Below are 22,693 nucleotides of genomic sequence, written 5' to 3'. Positions count from 1 at the left end.
GCCCATTGCACCAGACCCTGCGGTAAAGCGCCTGTACTCTGCCTCCAAGTCAGTGACTATCCACCAGTTACCTTCTGTAGCCTTTTCCAGTTGTTGGCAAAAATAGACAAGGTACAGCCTTTATAATTACAGTTCTAAAGAAAAATACATATTTGTAATTGTAAGGAAATGTCCAGTTTTCTAAGTGTTTATGGGCAAGGGGAAACAGGAGACTCCAGTCTCACTGCCTTCGCATATACTTTTCTGCCAGAACCTGCATGAGGGCCATGGAAGGGGAGAAGAGTCCAACTGCTCAATTTCCAAGAGCAGGCCAGGGCAACGGCTTTGTGGGGGAATTCCTTAGGCTCTTTTCAGATCTTCTAGAACTCAATGAGGGACAGAGAAGGCAGAGTGAGGCCCTACCAGTGTCCCCAGGCAAGGCTCCATATGGCCGAAGCCATCACTGCTTGCTAATATTTTTCTCATCTTATGTACACAAGAATATAAACAGAAATACAATTTCTTTTGCAAAGTCTTATTTTGAAAAACACCTATAATTGCAGCCAGGGCTTAACAATTTTATAATAAAAAGGATGACAGGCTCATGCCATATCTCTCTCTCTCTCTCTTTCTCTTTCTCTCTCTCTCTCTCTCTCTCTCTCTCTCTCTCTCTCTCTCTCTCTCTCTCTCTCTCTCTCTCTCTCGGGAAGAGTAGCATCAGGAATAATTCTATCTCAATAGGCTGAAGGAGCCAGGTCCACCAGCAGTAACCCTTGTTGAACCAAGTGGGTGAGATGGAGCAAAACATTCCAGAAGTTTTGTCAACACACAAAACCATCTTGACCATAAAGAATCAAACCAACTAGAATAAAGTGGAAAAGTCAGCATTTCTAGAATAAATATTTTACTTTAACTCAAATTCAGTTAGCAAGTTAACAACCCATTATTCTGAAATGAAAACCCTTTTTACTAACCGAAGAAGAGGACACACACAGTCTGAAGGCAATATGATTTTGCTTTATTTAACAGCAGCCGATATTTATAGTCACGAAACAACCATAAGGCCACCACCCATGGTGCTCTTTAAAGCGTTACTCTAAGCACTCGCTCTACCAATCCACTATGTTAACACAGTAAGTAATTCGCAGCTCATCAGCCAATATCCATGATAGTTCATTTCATAAAACTGTACGTATGAAGAAAGTAGTATAAAGAAATATAAAAGAATTTCAGAAAAATATTTCCATATCTAGGCATAATCTTCCTGGTTTTCTGTAAAAGAAATCAGTGACAGTTATAAGCATTCTTAGTTCCCTGCATGCCTACTCTCCTTAATAACATTTCATTTTCACCACAGAAATGATATTTTATTCTTTTATCATATTGTTGACATGGGTTTAAACCTGGATTACATTTAGAATGAAACACACAGCCAAACTTAAAGACAACAACCAAAAAAATATTTTAAAGTACTTTAACATTAGCAGCAAGGCATGTTGGCCACATTTCCTTGACTCTCTAGCACACAGCCCAGAGAGGGAGGAAGATTTCCAACCAGCCCTAAGAGCCATTGACTACAGACACCCACTAGTTTCACAGGCATTAAAAGACATCAGAGATACAGTCTCCGTACCTCTGCAGGGTGTGTGGCCAACATCCCTAATTGACGCATGAGACAATATTCTCAAAGCACAGCTACCAAACAGTGGGGATTTGGGGAACACAGTGGCGGAAGGGGACACGGCTTGCATAAATGCTTCCTCTGATCTTACACCAGCTGGTTCTGTAACCCACTTGCAGAACTCCATCTTTCTGTATTGGATCAGGTAGAGGCTGTTGCCGCCACGCAGAGTTTATTCTCCCTTTATCTTCTGAAAAATCTTGGTTCCTCACAAAGCCTTATTATTACTTTTTGGACAACTCAGATATTAAAATATAAGCCCTCTAGCTTCATCCTCTCATTTTGGAACACTTTAAAATCAGGGTGTCAGTGTTGGCAACTTCTATATTAAAAACTTGAAAGCCAAATAAAGCCTAGGATACCGTAATGATAGTCTTTTTGTTTTTTTTCTTCTTCCTAGAACAGCACTGTTGACAGGCTTGATATCCCCACTTAGAAAAAAAAAACTATGAATAAATACAATTTCTCATCCAATATTTATAAAACATTCACAAACTGGGTGTGGTGGCACACGCCTGTGAGTCCAGCATTTGGGCGGCAGAGGCAAGACAACAGTAGGCCTAAGACCCGCCTGAGCTACCCTTAGACCTTATTTCAAAACAAAAACAATTGCCTCCTCAAAACATTCATTTGTCAAAAGAGGTTTTTTTTGTTTTGTTTTCCTTAGTAAACAATTCTCTATACTAAATAGACTTTTCTCCTAAAAAAAAAAAAATGTTTTCTGGATCACATAAAGTTAAAGTTCTGGTTGCCATTTATTTATATTGTATTATAAACAACTAGAGTCTGAGTCAGTGGTGTGTGATGCCTGTTCAAGCCAGGGAAATTATGCTTCTACACAGGCAATTCAAAATAGCTGGGGCAATACATAGAAATGAAAGGAGAAGCTAGGACAAGAGTAGAAGAAAATATATTTATATTTGATTGTTTAATGCTAGCACACTGGTACCATCTATAAATCGTAATGTTGTCCACACCTTTCTGTGGATGTAAATATGCTAGCAGAAGTTTGCACAGTTTTATGATGCAAACACTTTGTTCTGAAAGTCACTGCCTACCAGAATGCAAGACACAGGAGGTTGTTGATCCTGGGTCTCAGGAGCAAGTGCCACTTGAACACATCCACAAGTGGGCAGCACCTACCTCTGCCATCAATAGTTGATCATCTTGCGAAGGGCATCATAGCACTTCCACTTGTCTGGGATATAAAATGGCTCAAAGATGTGAGGAAACGGGGTGTCATAGCCACACACTCTAGATATCGGAGCCTCTAGGTTCAAGAAACATTCTTCCTACGGAGAAGGACCAAAACGAGCGACATTAACACGTTTTCATTCACAGAATCAGAACGTTTCCACTTAAAATACCTCAATTGTTTAAAGCACAATTACATCTATGGATATCAAAATATCTATTTATATTGTTGCTTAAAAGCAGGTATGAGTAGCAGTTAGCATGATCCCAACGCTCCCTGAGAGCCTTCTGTGTGTGCACGGGCTGGTGTGGTCACACATGCCTATTACCAGTGCCAACATAAAATCATATCAAACATACTTCTGAAAGCATAAATATAAAGCAAGACAACACAGCAAATTCTCATAGCACTCAACCCTGCAGCTTGAAATTAATGCTGATGTGTGCTTTCACTTCTTTCCTGTATCTCTGTTTAAATTTATACTGTGACTGTGTGGTGCTTTCATAAGTTCATGTCTGGAATTAGGCAGTGCTCCACTGTCCACCAGGTACTTGACTGTCCCCATTATCCTCATCACTTATGACTTCTGAGGATGCTGCTGGCCTGGAACTAGCAATATCCCAAGTCTACTGCCTGACTGGTATGTGCTGACCTCTCAGGTCGGAGGACACCTCACTGGGGCAGCCTCCTTTCACTGTAATTTCTCAACTGCACACTCAGGCGACACAGGGACTTCTGCTCTGAGCTCGAATGGTGGTGACCTAACCATGGCCCATAGTAGTAGCCGGATTCCTTGTCTGTCCAGGTAGAGCACAGGCTCCCAAAGAGCAGGCATCTAGTTCAAAAACATACAACCTAAATTTCAATAAAGCACACAATGCACAAAATTATTTTTAGGGGAAACAGCTTTACACTTTTTTTAAAAAAATCAAATCTGAATAAAACTTTAAAGATAGACTGATAGAAAATATTTTTAAAAATTACTCTGAAGAAAATAGCACGAATTTTTACTAATAGACATTATCTGAAACAAAGTCCTTAAATTCAAATTCAAATATTCACACACTGTCTTGCTTCCCAAAGGATTAGTTGAAGTCCAAATATTCTTACATATCATAGTTTCAAAATTTTTATTTGTACAAATATTTTTATACGATGATATCACGATGCTGTATTCAGTCCGTATCCACTGCGCAAACTATTTTCATCAGTACAAGTGTAGTAGGGACAGAAAAGATATGCTGTTCAGATAAGTACGCTTCAGAGAGAGACGAGTGGATATGTATAGACCTCTCCTTGGTCACTTTAACCACAGTGACTTACAGCATCAAATGCCAAACTGGTATTACATTTCCCAGCAAGAGGAATCTCCATGAACAACCAGAGAACTTCACATGAGCTTACACAGCCACCTAAGGGGTCAACTGCTACCAACCAAACCAGGATGACAGAGTGGATGGTCCCCCACAGTCCTCAATGCAACAGGAATTTAAAAGAGGTTTAATTTGTTACTTTGGGATGGGTGAACTGGGTTTTCTTTTTGAGGACTCTGGTTGCTTTCCTATTTTTCTTGAACACTGCTTTCTTTGTAAGCAAATTAGCAGCCCTGTACAGAAAAGGGAAGACAAACCATTTCACTAAGTGCTTTTGAGTGTACCCCTGTTGTAACCAGTGACTTGGAAATCCAACCCACCTCAAGGCCACCTGTCAGTGTCATTAATATCACTCACATTATCACGAGGATAACAGCAAACTTACAGCCAACTTAATCATTGTCAAACAGCAATGCTCCTAACTCAAGATGTGACCTTTGCTCTTTCTGGGAAGTTATCTACATGTTTGTACCAGCACAGAAAAAAAAAAACAAAACAAAACAAAAAAACCTTACCACCCAGTCACACTTGGACTATAAACTGCATTACCCTCAGAGGCTGGAAACAACAAGGAGGGAAAATATTTCACTTTGTAGTTTATAAGATTTATTCCAGGCTTTATGAGACAATGCTGGTTCTGTCATCAAGTGACAATGAAAAAAAAAAAAAAGATTAAAGAATCAAGTTTTGTCTGAATAAAAGCCCCCCATTTTAGGTTGCAGAAATCTGTGGTTTTATGTGTAGCTTTTCCTCACTTTAGAAGCCACGACTGTAAATTAAATAGGATAGATAAAAGATGATATGCATAAAAATGCATTCTACAAATCATAAATGAGGGTTCAAGGATGTTGAACAGAAGACTATGGGTGGGGCTTTCAGTATAATTAGCATGTGCCCCAGAGAGGTGATACAGTTTGAAATTCGAACTTTTTGCTAAATGAAAGACATTACCCAGGAACCGTTAGCTATTTCTTCCACGAACATCAAGTGGAACATATTACAAAGCGATTGGAAATAAGATGTCTGGATCAAGCAAGCAGCTGTGCTCAAAAAATAGGTTTATATGCAAAGAACTTAAACCACTACACTCTTTTGAGCTCTATCCAAACAGCACAATGTTGCTCAGCACCAGGTTTTTTCATAAGGAAGCTATACACACATGCTAACGGACAGACAGACGGACACATGCGCACACATGCACACATACACACTTTGGAATAGAAATGCCTGAATCTCACTATCAGATGTACAGACTAATGTATGAAGTTAATCCTTCAAAGCATCCCTCGCCATTACAACCACATGATAGATAGCACCAAGTGTGCTGAACTTTCAGGACCATCTAAACTAATTATATTTATCGTTCTGTTGCCTGCTTAAGTATAATCATATGTTCTTGTTTTATCTTACTTTATTTTGGCTTTGTTTTGAGACAGGGCTCACTTGGCAGCCCTGGCTGGCTTTACACTCACACACAGGCTAACCTAGAACTCTTGACAATTCTACCTCTTCAGCCCTCAAATGCTGAGATTACAGATATGAGACACATGCCCAGCTTAAGAATACGCACATATTTAAAAGTTATATTTGTGGATGTTTAAATCAGAAATAGCAAGTATATAGAATGAGGAAATAAATAATAGCCTAGTGAACAGGGCTGTAAAAAAGGGTTGGAGGTAGTGTCTAAGGTGGGGTTAAAGGCAACCAGGGTCAATGTTTTCTCTTTCTCCCAAGACAGCAGGGTGCATGGATTGGCTGCATCCAGCTCCAGTGTGATCTAACATAATCACCATGTAACCAGGTCAATAAAGAATCCACACAGGAGCAAAGATGGGCTTTCCTCCAGCCATCTCGGGTCCAGCAAGAAGGACAGAGGTGAACCCTGATGTATGGACAGTGACAGCTTCAAACTGTTCCTTCACGGTGAGGTCGTGTCCCTCCAGAAAAGCCATGTGAAACTCCAAAGTGCTGTACAAGTTTGCTTCTGGACTTGTTTTTACAACTGTGAAATCCACCACCAAATATGTTAATAATAACAATGGCATTGTTCACATTGTTCCAGGCTCTGTGTTTAATGACTTACGCATTCTATCTCATTTTTATTTCATGTCATGAGTGAGAAGACTGAGACGGAGGAAACTGTCCGAGGTCAAATACTGAGCCTGTGGTCTCGGTCTCTTCCTCAAACTCAGATTTATTACTTTTAAATTTTTATTAAAAATTTATGGTGTGTGTGTGAGAGAGAGGATGAGGGGGAAGAGAAGGGGAGAGAGAGAGAGGGAGGGGGAGGGACGGAGGGGAATTCTCATGCCACAGAGTACACCTAGAGTTCTGAGAACATCTTTTGAGAGTCAATTTTCTCCTCCCACCACGGGCTCTGGGAATTGTATTAATGTTGAGAATAGCAATAAGAAAATAAATAAATTGAGAATCTTTTAAAAGGTGAAATGAAAGGCAGGCTGGGTTAGCTCATTCTTATAAAGGAGCACCGAGCAGCGCAGGGGGTTAGGTTCAGTCTTGGAAGCCTTTTCTACATCTTAAGAAGGGTGAGGGGCCACGGAACATGCGAGAAAAGGAAAGCACAAGTGTGCATTAAGTTAATACACAGGCAAGACACAGATGTGCTGGACTCGGAGCCTCTGGGCTACCCTAAGAGATCTGAGCAAGCATAGCTTGAGGTGTTTAGATAATACCCACCCGGATTGCCCTGCACACCACAGCCAGGAAGGGAAGAAGGAAGCATATAATAAGTCCCTATCACTAACATCCTGGATGCATGCATGCAAAATGTACCTTCATTTGCCCGATTCTTTTATAACATTCACTCTTACTTCCTTGTTATGTTTTTGGAAACAAAGGTCATGAGATCAGGAGAGACAGAGACTCTTTAAATCCATAAGCAGGTAAGAGAAGATAATTAGAAATTCATAGAATTAGGCCCATTACAGCTTAAGATACATGAAACATTACCGAGGTTTTTGGCTATCATGAATTGATGTCGCTGTTTGGCTAGATGTAACATCAATTACTTCAGTGGGTCCCCTGAAGAGTCACATGTGGACTCTTTTCTAGTTCCTACATCTGTGATATTTGGACACGGGAGCTTGGGAAGAAGAATATGGTTAGATGAGGTCATCATGAAGATTACCCATCACGGCCCCCAAGAGAGCAGCAGTGGCTTTAGAGAAAGGAGGTTGAAAATAGCACCATTGCTAGGCCTAGCCATGATGCCCTTCAAGATGCTACATCATAATATGGCCCTCAGCAGATACCAAAACAATGCAACTGGACTTTTCAGCCTCCAGAGGCACCTCATCTAGTATTCTCTATAGGTTAATGAGTCTCAGGTGTTTTGTTACAGAAACAGAAAATAGCTCAAGACAGTAATATATACTGTTACATACACACACACACACACACACACACTTGCATAAATGCATGTTAGCACTTTCAGGGAATCTCTCAAGACCTTACAATGCACAGATAGCATCATTTTACCTCATTAATTTCATCAGCCACTAATCTTTGTGTCTCGGTGTTACAGTGGTATATCATGGAAAACATTAGTTAGGCACTGCAGAACAGTGCAGCTCCAGTGGCTCTCAGCAAACCGTTATGATGGTTTTTTACCATAAGGCTTTATAATATAATTAGCACAGCATGGAATCTGGAATTGTATCCAAAGACAATCTTTACTCTTGTATGACTTAACCTCTCCAAATCTCCATAAGCAACAGAAAAATTGAAATCATTAGTATTTTGCCTTATTGTAGTTTTTCTACCATTCTGTAGTTTTTGTCTATTTGGCTTTTTAGGTATGTGGTAACACAAAGTTCCTTGCTTTCATTCCTGATGGGTCAGAATGTTCAAAGTTAACTGAATTATCTTTTCCACTTAAGATTTTCCAAGTTAAAGAAATCCCTCACATACAGTAAAGCAGGTATTTGAAGCAGTAGGCTGCCCATTGAAGAAAGATTCAACTATGCGAACTGTCAAAGAAGTCACAGCATCCATGATAGCATACGTCCCAGCAGCTCCTTACAAGGCCTTAAAACGCCTAAGGAATCACCCCAAATACACTAAGTGCTCCACAAAGGACAGTGCAGGGGGCTGTGCAGGACCACTGATCAGACTGCACTTAGCCCACAAGGCAAGTCAGAGTCCGGTGTTGGCCCCTAGTTGGGAGCAAAGATCTTAGGCACCGGAGCTAGCGACAAGTGAAAACTGCGGTGAGACAGGTAGATCGAGACTTCAAGAAATGGTTAAAATACCTAACATGCCTCCTTTTCCATATGGTCAGACCATGAGAAAGTGATGTGTCAACACACAGAAGATTATTGGTGAAGTCTTGTGGTTAGAGGGTGCCATGAAGGTTGCATGCATAGAAAACGAGTCAAGGAGGCCTTACGATGCCATTCAATATGCCTTTAAAACAGCCATTTAACTTTTGTTTGTTTGTTTGTTTGTTTGTTTTTTTACTTCAAGGCCATTCTAGGTTCCTATTTCTTTCTAAAAGGAATTCTGGAATAAAGTGTACTCACTTATCTAGTGACAGAAAGTTGGATGCAGCTTACTGTGCAACACTCCACAATATCATGAGCTGAAAAGCTATGAGGTCAAGTTCAAAGCAGGAATAGAAAACCATAAGTCTTTCCTATATGATCTGCTTTCCTATATTGGCTACGCTGGTACTGACTAGAAAGATTGCTAAACAATCTTGCTAATTTTTATGTACACTCAATGGTATTTGAGGAAAGCAGAAACAACAGAGAAAAACTTGTAAGTCAACTAGACATGTATGCATCACTCATAGGATCTAATAAATCAAGGCGTTTGTGTTCCAACAAGGAGAAACATCGCTCCAAACCTAACTCCAAGGTAAAAGACAGATTTCATTTGAACTGGCTTTGCTAACAAAACAGTCCAGTATTGATGGCCCTTCAACGGTACCCATGCCACCATAACAATTTGAACTGCAGACTGTATCGTACATGAAGGGTGGGAGGAGATTAAGTTGCAGCTATAAGGAACACTGAATAAGGCAGATGCACCAAAGAATTATCATCCGCTTCTAGGAAAGCATATTCTGAAACAGCTTGAAGTGATTTGTGAGTGTACTGGCATTTACACTTACATCTTAATCTAATTTAGTCCATGTTAATTTACTAGTAAGTGAAACGACCGGCTTCCTTCTACATAGAGCTAGTTGTCCAGAGGTCATAACTGGGAGCACAAGAGTTAAATACTAAAAATACAAGACTAGTTTTCCAGAAATTAAATGTAGTGGATAGCCCGAAAGTCCATGAACCTGCTACTAATCTCACTTCTGTAAGTTAGACATCGCCCAGCTTCCAAATATTATCACAGAATACTTGTTTTAAATCTGCCATGAAAACTTGCTCACAGTCAAAACATGAGTTTTAGCAAATGAGAAAGAATGACTCTGATGTCTTGGATCACACTTCCCCAGCACATGAGTCATGGAGACCTGCAAAGGCCCTGTGCCAGCGACTCCAAATTACCAACTTCACCAGTGTCTGAAGTTATGTTCACTCGAGCCAATGCTTTTAGCACCACGCATCATGCTTTTAAAACAGAGCTTAAACTATATATATATATGCATGTATGTATGTATGTATGTATCAATTTCCCATGGGATTAGAGGTGTAAGCCCTTCTTCAGTAGTCAGGGTTCCCACCCAAATGCCCAAGTCAACAGGACACCCTCAAATATTAGTTTTCTATTTCTTTGTCCCAATACTACGCACGTGGGATGCAGACCACTGATACCATTATAACTAAACAAAACAGGATGTGCATGATACAATTTTACCCAGGTTTATAAAGCGCTGAAAAATACTACTGAAAACTAAACTGTTTTGGTAAAGTTTCTAAGTATAAAATCATAGTCTTAACTAAATTCAAATCTAAGGTCTCTGGTAACCAAATTAACAACACATCTTCAATGTCTGCCATTAAGACTCCATTTCTTCATCTTTAATGCAAATCACTGGCAAGTTAATATGGAAATTTTCAACATTTCTTTCAGCTACTCAAAGAATGAACCGAATCAAAAATTAGTGGTTTTTTTTTTTTTTTTAATTTAAATTCCGGTCTTTTTTACTTAAATTCCAATTCTATTTCTAAAATGCAAGTTATTTTCCAGAGTTAGAAACAAACACTGTTTGAGACACCTCTGGGTTTACCTGGATACAGCCACGCTACCTAACACCCAGTTGGAGATGACATTAAAAAGGCAAAGAAATGCTTCATGGCTCAGAATCACAACATGCCACAGCGTTAACACCTTAATATCAAAATCTCAGCGACTCGTGTGACTGCCTGTAGAAACTGACGTAGCGCGGATTTTAAAATCAAAGTGTAATATTAAATTAATGCCTCAGATACTAATCTAGAAATTGTTACAAGTTACAAAGATTAGATGCCTGCTTTTCAAAGCTAATTTTCTAAATTTTCCTATTTCATAATAAGAGCTGAAAGAAAAGGAAGGCATGGTAACTTATTCTTTCACTTATAATATATCTAAAAGTATTTAAAAAAAACATGATACCATATTATAATGGCCTATGGACCTATAAATTTTAAAATATTAATCCATTTAAATTTTCATGAATCCCAAATTAGGCATCACGCACATAAAACCGAACACCTCATCAATACCACTTTGTTTTCCCAGGTAAAACCTGCAAAGGTTTTCGTCCTACCTCAGAATTCTCCCCATAGTCCTGAACTATGACCTACAATGCTCACCATTTTTAATAAATGGCAGAGTAATAAAAACAATGACATAAAATTAATTTCATCATTAAATATTCCTGCAACACATATACTGATGACAGCCTGCCTGTGAGGGTGTCTTAGGGCTTCACAATTTTGCAGCCTGAGGTTGAGACTCTTTTGCGATAAACTGCACGCAATTTGCAATGTAGAACGCGCTGGGACGCAATGCTTTTGTTAAAATATGTCAGATGCAGGAAAAGGGGGGAAGGAAAGGCTCTCAAATTTCCACAGACGCCGAAGCTTCTCAGATTTTATAGTTGAAATTCTTCCTATAGAAAAGAGCATGGAAGGAGGCGGCAGGAGCGCGGGAAGGCGGAAGGCGGAATTTCTTGAGGATGCAGACACATAATGATAAACATAACTGAGCAGCAGCGTGGGGTCCCCTCGGGAGCAAATAGCTCTGTTCTCTATAAGGTAGGATTTCTGATGTGCTTGGCACCTAGAAATTAAAATACTCCTGAAAAGTGACTTCGGGTGATCTCATAAACTGTGTTTCTGCATGTTTTTCCATAGAATCCTTGGTGTCGCAGTCTACTACCACCAGATGTTCAAAAGTCAGGCATCAGGATCTGGTGCATTGCCGGCTAAGGTGACCTTCGTCTCCTGACAGTGAGTTGCCCTGATGTGGCTTCGGGCTGCTGAATTAGAGAGGTGTCGTCACTCTCCTACGTCTGTAACCTGTTCTGAAGTTTCAAACCTAACCATAAAGTGAAACTAAGAACAGACTGAGTCCTCTGCAACTGTCCCCATCTTTCTAAAAAAAAGAAAGCCGAGGAAATTGATTTTTTAAAAAAGGTGGCGAAAATATTTGTTATTTGAAAAATTACTCTTGATAAAACATCAAGGTTTTTAAAAGCTACTTTTCATTCTCTTTAAGCATGTTAAATTTTTCTGTTGTTGTTTATGCCTAAAAGAATGTCAAAACAGCTTGCTAAATACACACACACGCGCGCACACACACACGCACATGCACACACACGCACACACACACACACACACACACACACACACACAATCAGGCAAGAGGGAGAGTGACCAGTTTACTAAATACGTATGATGCCAATGTTTTATGAAATTAAACACCATTCTACAAAGTTAATTCTGGGTGCCACAGTGATGCAATCTTTCAAGTTCGATTTGCTGAATATATTAGCCCGAGTTATTTTTCAGCAGTTTGACTCTGGCCACTAGATAGATGGCTTCAATTTTAACAACAAAACACAGCAGAAATAAATGTTACTTGTCACCAATCATTTCAGAGATATTTGGTCAGAAACGCGATGGTGGTGGTGGTGGTGGTGGTGTCTGCTGCTACTCATAAAGTTATCTTTGTACTTATAAAGTTTTGTCACTGAACAGCTAACAAATTAAGTTAGTGGTAGGGATACGTGACAAAAGCTAGAAGGGACACGTGACCTTGGTATCAAGCTAAGTTTAGCCTATTCGCATAAACAAATCAGGTAATTACAATGATTCCTAGCATCTAACTCAAATAAAATGTAGACTCCAAAGTACACTTTTCTCTCTACTGATGTTTCTGCCTTTAAACTCGGCTATTTCTTACAAAAACACATCTCAGGTTGAATGTCTATGAATTTGCAAACGCAGTCTCCTGTTAGTATTTCAGGAGTCGGGAGATGGCTCAAATCCATAGCTCATCCCGTATTCCCGTGATTGAGAAAACGGGTGCTGATAAGATGATTTCGGATCTGCACACAGCCCTACCACGGCTGTACTGCGTGCTCCGTGCAGACAAACTTCCAGCAAAGAAGATTAAAAACCACAGATTTAACAGAGGGGCAGCTGGTGACCCACATCTGGCTATTTATACTTTTATAGTTAAGTGTAGAAACCTCCGATGAAAGGCACTGTTAGCAAGGGGCTGGAGGTGAGCTAAATAAATGGTAGCAATATAAAAGGCAACGTTCACATGTTTTATTTAGACGGAGCAGAACATTTTCTTACTACCATTTTATTCTTTTAAATCCACTTACTGACTTGGGACCTGACTTCCATAAATTAAGTCAGGTCCTCTAATGAAGAATCCGTGGCTAAGGGAGAAAGTCCTGATGCACCCTAACCCCAGAGGCCACAGGGGTTCACATAAGGGTCATATGTCGTGGCTAATGATGTACCTAAGCATAAATGGCCCCAAACAATCTGGCATATATTCAACACACAAAAGGAGCAGCTGGAAATCCAACATGGAGAAATACAGAGGGGGGGGGAATGTCCATTTGGCTATGAGTTCCCAGAAACAGCACGTGTCAGTGCATAGAAGCAAGGCTGATACGTACTAACCCAGACAAAACAGTAACTAAACTGATGCTCCTGCTTGATAACAAATTAGTGTTAACTATCTGTACTCCTGGTTTGATCCTTTTACTGTCTCTATGTGGTGGTGACAAGGAAGAAAGTGAGTCTGAGAGAGGCAGGGTGAAAAGACCAACACAGGCACACACACACTCCTGGCAACGTGAACCGGCGGTGCTCGCCCGACGCAGGTGCATCATGAAGGACAATAGTCAAAGGTTCTCGCTTGTTCCACGGTAATTCTGTAGGCACTGCTACTCCTGCGGACATGACCGATTTGTTTCTTTCAAGACGAATTGAGTTTTTTGGTTTTTTTTTTTTAACTCTTATAAGAAGCAGAACAGTTGGAGCCTGTTGTAAGGAAGAGGGCTCAGACAGTGGAAACTGAACAGCACTCTTTAGTCTGAATTACAGCAATTGAGTTTGCAGGTTTGGGGATTTTTCTGAAGACGCTTTCTGAGAAAATGAGCATGTAGTGTGCGTGGGAGAGATTTGTTTCTAGTTAATTCTGAGTAGCTTGTTTTAGTGGGAAGTGTGTGGATGTGAGATCTTAACTTGATTTCAGCTTACAGCAGTCTACGTAAGTTTGACAGTTTCTACAGTGAGTCTCAAATCACAAAAGCACTTCATGAGAAAATGAAGCCTGCCCCCTTCATTTATTTCCTTGTTTATGAGGTAGTCTAGATGAATTTATGTAACTAAGTTTTTCTTATTAAAATATTATAACTTTTTGAGAGGCTGGTGAAATACTTTTAATAAGCACAGTTTGCAAGTCTTATTATGGCTTTACCTTAAATTGGGGGATAAAATTTAATCTGCTCACAGTAAATATTTTATAACTGTTCTCCACAATTAACTCATTTTTTTAGGGCTCTACCACTAGAAAACCAGATCTCTAATGTATTTAAATAAATGTATTTTAGGAATTAAATTAAATCTTCCTTTTTTACAACCAAAACAACAGGCAACAGATCAAGCCACTGAAATGACAACAATCTCAAAATCAATGTAAACACAGGTACAGCCCAGGGTTCCTGTCTCAGAGCATACATGCTGGCTTCCGTCCATGTGTACTGGCACAGGCCCCACAGCTGACACTGGTACTTATGAAGGAGCTGTGAGCTCCCATTAGCAGTGGAAAGCGAGCTAAACATATATGTAAGTTCTGTCAAGTGCACACTGCCGTGTGCAGATGGAACCAAACAATTCCTAGCTGCCTGGGACAAGCATTCCAGTCACCCCTGGAAAAAAAAGTTTCACTTTTAAAAGCGCTCTCTCTCTCTCTCTCTCTCTCTCTCTCTCTCTCTCTCTCTCTCTCTCTCTCTCTCTCTCTCTCTCTCTCTCTCTCTCTCTCTCTCTCTCTCTCTCTCTCTCTCTGTGTGTGTGTGTGTATGTGTGTATGTGTGTGTGTGTGTGTATGTGTGTACATACATATATATGTACACACACATAAATGCATATATTTAAGCATGTGTGCATATATGCATCAGAATTTCCAATGCATTTGAATCTCATCATTTTTTGATTCCAAGTCCCCCAAATGAGCACGCTTACATTTGACATAAAAAAAAAAAAAAAAAAAAAATCAAGAACCCACAAGGACTTTCCCTAGGTTTTCTCCAAGGCTAATTATGCAGCAAATCTAATTAAGTTCATATGATTCATCGCAGCAGCAGGTACTTTAGTTGCTTCGGCACTGCCAAAGGGGTCTGAAGTGTGTGTTCTCCCTCCAAAATAATCACGCTGCATGCCAAACTGATAACCGTTAAACACAGCTGCAGAGCAAATGTGTGATCCCAGGCCTGCCTGTAAATATAGTGTTCACACATCAGTCGGCTCGCCAAGCAATTGCTGGTTGAGAACTACCGACTGTGCAAATGTGGTACTCCTACGGAGTACACTGTGCACAAGTATTTGTTCTAGTGGCTTAAAAAGCACACATTGAAAGTTTGAGAACCTCAAACACTGAAATGCATCTGGTTTGCTGAAGTTTGACTGCTCGTATGAATAAGAGCACAGAATATTCTGTTTGTTTGAGAGTGCATTCATGGAATAGTTAACACTGAACATAGTTAACCTCATTCTCGAAGAAAACCACAGAGAGTCATCGACACAAATTAGTTGTTTGTAATTACAGTTCTTAAGAGTACAAACCAAAGCTATAACAAACCGGCGCTGCATAAATTAAACTCCCTATTTCAGTAATGCAAATATTTCTGTGGGAGGAAAACCTTTGCAGAGGGGTGCTTCAAGCTCAGTGGGCTGTGGGTTGTTTAAGGCCAGAATTGCATTCCCTCCAGAGACTGTGAAGTCACCATGGCAACTACCTTTCCCCAAGATACGCAAGAACCAGTGTTCTGAAAACATGCTCGCCTGTCTGCAGCCGTAACAATACGATCTAGTTTTAGGAACAAAATCTACCTGTTTTTCTGCAAAACAAACAGTGTGTTTGCTGACTGAATCAAATCACTGCTGTAGAATTTAGCTTTATTAATGAGTGCAAAAACAGTGAAATCAGCCATTGTGCTCCAGTTTCTAAACAAAGCAAAAATTTGTGACTTAAGTCACTGGGGATGTTAGAGCTGCAGGCCAAAGAAAAATGTCCATGAGAGAGCAAAGGGATTATTAGGTGTATATCTGGACAGAGGAAACACCATATGTTTCCACAGAGCTCTTGGATTTTCTCAAAAGGGGCTCACGTTTCAATATAGCTACCTCACTCTTGATGTGCAATGTAATACGGACTTGAGAGGTAAGAATCTTGCTTACTGCCCATACCTCATCTTTACTGGCTTGGTTAGCAGATGCTGATTGTCTAAGTGTACAGTGTAAGTGTGCAAAACCAACAGTGCGGAGTACCACACACTGCCTCATAAGCCTTTGTAGTAGTGGTACTCAGCTTGTCCAGACCTAGTTCACCTTAAGACCTTAAAGAACTCAGTGACTGCAAACACACAGACTAGACAGACACACACACATACACATGCCAGTTCAGAAAGGAGACTGGGGAAATTTCCTCTCCTTAGTAATGTCTGAACACCCTCTCCTTCACGCAGTCGATACTTCTCTGTTACAAGAACCATCATGTCCCAGGAATGAGTTTCTGAGCTCCCGAAGCCCAGAACAGATATACACACACTTTTAAAAGAAAGGAAAGAAGGTAGAAAAGGGGGAAGGAAGAGAGGAAGGGAGGAAGGGAAGGAAGGAGGGAGGGTGGGAGGGAAGGAAAGGAAAGAAAAAGAAAGGGACCAAGTCGTTGCTTTTATAAAGTATTCTTCATCTAAAACTGCCTCTTGCTTTCCTCTATCCCCGGATGGTCACAATTCCACCTTCAAAAATCAGCTTGAATGCCATCCTCCAAGAAGCCACCAGGGAACTTAATATTGATGTCTTTTAGAATGCATTCTTTTTGCCAATTATTATTAATCAAACATAAGACCCCACTGTGTCCCTCCCTGTGTGTATAGGAAACACATTTAAGGAGCCCTGGAAAGGAAGAAGATTCCAAAGGAGGGTGCATGAGGAAGAAGGGCACATGCAGATGGCCACCAGACCAGCCACAACAGGAAGACAGCTACAAGTGGTTTTGATATCTTACACATCTACATCTTACAGAATCCATACATGCATCTATGGAGCTGGACAGTGTTCCCAGGGCTCCTTCAGAGGGGATTTAAAAGCATCACCAGAGATGAACTGTGGCAACGCTCATAGTTCAAACTGCAGCAGACATGACAAGAGTAAGTGAAGGGGCACAGTGGAGATGAGCAAGCATATCATTTGCATTGGTAATTCAAGGACACTTACTTCATTTGGCTAGAAATATTGGAATGAAACTAAAAATGTCCACTTGAGAAAATTGAGAAAACAAAATCGAGGATTTCACAGTGAAAAACACTACCCTATAGTTTGTGGCTAAGTGGAGTCCTTTCTTGGCTAGTATCCAAATATCTTTTCTCTGCCAGTAATGTTATATTTTTATTGTCATATCCAGTGTCCTAATACCAATGTTACTCTTCCATTTACTCATGCTGCTGTGTTCATTTCTCTACTCCCTCCGTGCTGAGTTTTTAATGATTATCCATTGTAAAGAAAATGACTCAAAACCAAGTAACCTAGCAACGCACACGGAGATGATACGTTTAATGCCGCCTGCTGCTCTTCAGGCAGAAGGAGGGTTTTACCGTGCATGCACTGATGACATTCGTGTGCTGTACTGAGTGGTATGGGAGGAAATCCACTCTCCCCCACCAACACCCTCAGTGCTTTCAGCTGCCAAGGCTGGCTTCAATGCAGCAAACTGTGAACTGAGCACATTGGAAGGTTGCTACCTTAAAAAGTCAAGGGATTCTGAAGGAATCCAAAAACGAAGGCAAGACAGCAGAAAGTTTTTCTGTGTGCCCAATTACACAAAGTCCAGAAGGGCATGATTGTTTCTCTTAACATTTAAAAATTCTGATTTACAAAAATTCTCATTGTTTGAAAATTATATTATTTGATCTCTTGGTATGCACCAATTTCTTAGACTGTTTAACTCACAGCTAGCTTTCCATTTGTGTTGTGAAAATATGCTTCTTTGTTCAGAAGAATGACAAGCATCTCACGGTCTCTGACTGTACAGCTAACACTGTCGTGGGAAGCAGAAAACCTGAGTCCTTGTCCTCAGGATATTGTCAATTAAGTAAGCAACAGGATGGCTCACCCTCACACACTCAGTCATCTAAGTGTGGGTTCACCAAGACCAACAGGATGGCAAAGGAACTCACAATGCAGGGATGGGAAGAGGAAGTGCTCCAGCATTACCACACACATATTAGCGCTGGGGCTCCTCAGCAGACGGCACATCAGCACCCAAGGTCTGGCAGCCAGCAGGCACGCAGCAACACACCAAGGATTGCCAGAAAAGTCCAAATTCTCACTTATCTTCACATCTCTAGGGCTGGAGGAACAACGGAGCTTCCGTCCACACGGGTAAGGAAAGCCAGTAAGCAGCAAGATGTGAACAGAACAAACTCCGGCCCTGAAATCCCAGCAGAACGTTAGATGCAAACGACTTCCAACATTTTAACGCTAAACAGTAGGGGCAGTGGGGGCAGGTGGGTAGTAAGAGAAGGAAAGGAAATATCAATGGCTACAGATTTAAGCCTGCATGGTACCCAGGTCATAATGCAAATGAAAACTAGCCATACTGGAAAAAATAGTCTTAGCACTGTAACCAAATGGGAGGGGAAAGGCACCCCTGTGAGGAAACTATATACATAGGAAGTACAGAGATGATGGAGAAAGCACTGTCTCTTTTCATAAGAAAAATCCATAAAAGTTTAACAAAATCTTCCATGGTGAAAGGAAGGAAAGACATGATGTCTGGGGGCTAAAGCAGGGGTCCCCTTTCTGTGGGGAGGTGAGAATCTCTGGGAAAGTGTAAGATGTATATTTAATAGAAAGCAGGCACAGAAATACTAGAAGCAAACATTTATAAACCACAAATCCATCAGAATTCTTACATTGTAAAATAATGAAAGTCTCAGAACTTAAGTCTAAAACAACAGCAGCAACAATATACTGATTAGAAAGTAAAAATTAATAGGAACAGTCATTTCCCCAAAGAGGAAATAAAGATGGCCAACAGTCATATGAAAAGATATTCCACACAGTGAGACATTAGTATGTGTGTGTGTGCGCGTCTGTATGTGCGTGTGTGCGCGCATGTGTATGTGCGTGTATGTGTGTGTGCATTTGTGTGTATGTGTCAGAGAGAGAGAGGGAAGGGGGGGGAGAGAGAGAGAGAGAGAGAGAGAGATGGAAACATCACTCTACCAAACACTTTAGCAGTTTCTTATACAACTAAACATGCACTTCCCATGAGTGTGCAGTCAAACTCTCAGGCAGTTATCCCAGAAAAATGAAAAGTTATGTCCACACACACACACACACATGCACACAAATATTCATGACAGCCTTTTCATAACAGCAAAAACTGAAAGAGACCCAAATGTCCTTTGACGGGATGAAGGATAGAAGCACGATAGGGCAGTCATGCCATTAAAAGCCAATCAGCAGGAAGAGAATCTACTAACACAACCTGGGTGAGTCCACAGACAGGAACCTCAGTGGGGAAAGTCTCAGCAATGGGCTATATGATTCCATCTATGCATACGACCTTAAGCGGACAAAACCGAAGACATGAAGAAAAGATGTGTAGAGCCCGGTGCAAATACACATAGGTGGAGTAAGGCAGTTTTCTGTACTGAAGTAGTTCCAGATCTCATGGCAGTAAAGGCTACTCAAATCTACACCATGGGGTAAAACTGCAAATGGTGAGGTGCATGCACACACATACACAGAAATGTACATTCAGCAAACAGTGAAAACCGAGTATGTCTAGTCCACACTTTTATATTCATGTCAAATGTCAGTTCCAAGATTTTGATAAGGTTCTTCAATTATATAAAATAACACAACTGAGAGAAGCTTTGGGATGGGCACTCAAGACTGTAACTTCCTGAATTTCTATAGTTATTTCAAAACCTCTTACAGACTTTTTAAAATGTAAGAATCCCTTGTTGATCAGTGGCTTCTAGAACAAAGACAGCTGATGGGTACGGAGGCAGAGAGAATAGGAGATGGAGTGAGGGAATGCCTGCATACCACACACGGTTCTCTCAGTAGCATCTAGAAGACCACACACAAGACTTAGGCTTCCAAGCCTCTGTTTTCCTCTTCTGTAGCAACAGTAAGCCTGTCGCACAGGCTTCTAAAACATGTGTGGGCGTATTAATTTTAAAGAGGTATAATTCACACTGGCTATAAAGTGGGTGCTAAGTATATATGATTATTTCTTTAAGTACCCTACCCTATGGTGAAGCAGATGGACAGACAAATGAACAACAGGTCATAAACCCACAATTAAGGTGAAAAGAAATTCCAAATGTAACAGATGTTCTATTTTCACTGTCTTAGGGAAATCCCTAAGAATGCCCTAGCAACATTAGGACTCCACTACAGTAGCCTTCTGGCAGAATCTCACTCTTTAAAATAATCCTTGTCTTAGCTTTCATAATGGTCCACAGCGCACCTACAAAACACGGTTTCTACTTTCAGCGTCTAACTATGATGTGTCTAGGCCCATACTGACACCTTAACATTAACTAAAGCCACATCCTATTCTAGTACATTCTTCCATACCTTGGTCCATCCAAGAAGCACACCGTGTTCAACTGTCACTTCTTTGGGATGCCCTGGGCTGTAACCATGTCTTAGATGGTTCCTTGTTTTAATGATCTTGACAGTTTTGAGGCATATTGTTCATTCTGTATAATGTCATTCAGTGGGAGTTTTCTAATGTTCCTTTTACAATAGGACCAGGGTTATAAGGTTTCTTTTTAAATATTTAATCACAAATTAGATAGATATATTTGAAATTTAGCCATTTAAATTCCTAGAAATAAGGCAGTAGCCTTCTGCTCAGTGTGCTTTTAAGAAACCATTTAGAAGATCAAACTACTTCAGAGCATGATCTTTTTATCATCAAACAGATGAACTCTTAACACATGTCAATCACACTGTATGCGAAGCAGCCATCAGCGGGAAAGCATGGGTGTTGCCTCACACAGCTCACAACCTACCTTGCTGTTTTATTTCAACTGCTAATGCCACCTGGCAGGCAGCTTTGACAGTCCTTCCAAACTGTTCATAACCTTTGCTTCTCTATTGGGATAAAGGACTTGTAGACTCTTATCTCGGGGCTGGAGAGATGGCTCAGTGGTTAAAAACATTGGCTGCTCTTGCAGAGGTCTTGGGTTCAATTCCCAGCACCAACCTGGTGACTCACAACTGCCTCTAGCGCCAGCTCTACAGAATCTGATGCCCTCTTCTGGCCTCCACGGGCACCAGGCATGCAAGTGGTGCACAGACACACATTCAGGCAAAACAGCCATATACATAAAAAACAATAAGATTTTAAAAAAAGTCTTCCTATGTACAAACTACATTTGCCTGTAAGGTGGCAGCAGAAAACAGACACACATGTCTGCCAGCAGAGATGCCAGTTTCTGCAGCAATGACCCCTTTGTGAGGCAATAAACGTCACAAAATTTTTTTAACATTCATTTTTTAATTCTTATTTTTTATTAATTATAATTTATTCACCTTACATCCCAATTGTTATCCACACTCTTTTTATCTTCTGGTTCCCACCCTCCCTCCCCCTTCTGCCCTGTTTCCCTCCCTGAGACCTCTGATAGGGGGCACTCCTAACCCACTGTCTGGACACAGCCTATTAGGTCTCATCAGCATAGCCAGCATCCTCTTCCTCTGTGTGCCTGCAAGGCCAGCTTGCCTCCCCTCCCCCAGCCCCTCCCCCATGTAGAGAATTAGCTGTCCATTGGTTACATATGAACAGTGGGGGATTCGCTGCACGTATTGTCCTTGGTTGGTGCCTCAGTTTGTCCAGTCCCTTCCCCATGCCTTGATGGTCTCCCACCTGCTCCCTCCCTCTGGATCCTTCCATTGTGCTCCGCCCCACTCTTTCCTACCACTCTCAGCACTCTGCCCAGAGTCCAGCTTCAAGTCCCTCAGGGCAGATCCTCTCAAAGGAAATCTAATTTGGGGTAAGAATTCTTTTTTTTTTAAATATATTTAGTTTATTCATATTACATCTCAATGGTTATCCCATCCCTTGTATCCTCCCATTCCTCCTTCCCTCCCATTTTCCCCTTACTCCCCTCCCCTATAACTGTGACTGAGGGGGACCTCCTCCCCCTGTATATGCTCATAGGGTATCAAGTCTCTTCTGGGATAAAGATTCTTAAGATAGTATCCAGTACTATCTCAGAAAATAGATATACGTGTCTGCCAGCAAAGCTGAGTTTCTGTAGCAATGGTACCTTTGTAAGGCAATAAGCCTAACAAGATGGTACCCAATGCTATTTCTGATATAGGAAATTCAAATTTGGCATGTGTGTTAGATTTGAAAACCCCACAGAAAGGCGGTTTTCCCTCAAATGTTTGATGCCTTTGAGTAACACTAACACACACACACTTGTCTCTGTGTTCTACAAACCCTCCTGGTTTTGTTAAAAAGCACCAGTAACTCACTATATCGAATGCTCATGGCTGTGACTATGTAAGGGAGTGCTGGCTGCTCCCGGAGAAGCTGTAATGAGCAGCCATAGATTCTGAAGCATGCTGACACCTGCCCCAGCCCAAGGGTGGGCCTGAGGTGACTCAGCAGATCAGCATTTTCACCCTTCAGCACTGGTTGAGAAAATATGGCCTTCATGTCTACTCAGGCTGAATCTAGAACTCCGCCTCAGAGCTGGTGAGACATGTACCAAAAGCTACCTAGAAACAT

General features: G+C 40.9%; 1 protein-coding gene across 1 annotated transcript in view; it reads right to left on the bottom strand.

The window, feature by feature from the left end:
• Positions 1–2,803: 2,803 nt before the first annotated feature.
• The window catches only part of Bckdhb (branched chain keto acid dehydrogenase E1 subunit beta), a 176,794-nt gene continuing 156,904 nt past the window's right edge, over positions 2,804–22,693 (bottom strand). Inside the window, exon 10 of the mRNA XM_051140803.1 lies at positions 2,804–2,952. Coding sequence (XP_050996760.1) covers positions 2,812–2,952 — 141 coding nt within the window. The 3' untranslated portion in view covers positions 2,804–2,811. The remainder of the gene's footprint in view (positions 2,953–22,693) is intronic.

The sequence above is a fragment of the Acomys russatus genome, chromosome 32, assembly GCF_903995435.1.
Source record: "Acomys russatus chromosome 32, mAcoRus1.1, whole genome shotgun sequence".
Lineage (NCBI taxonomy): Eukaryota > Metazoa > Chordata > Mammalia > Rodentia > Muridae > Acomys > Acomys russatus.
This window is presented reverse-complemented; position numbering and strand designations above follow the sequence as displayed.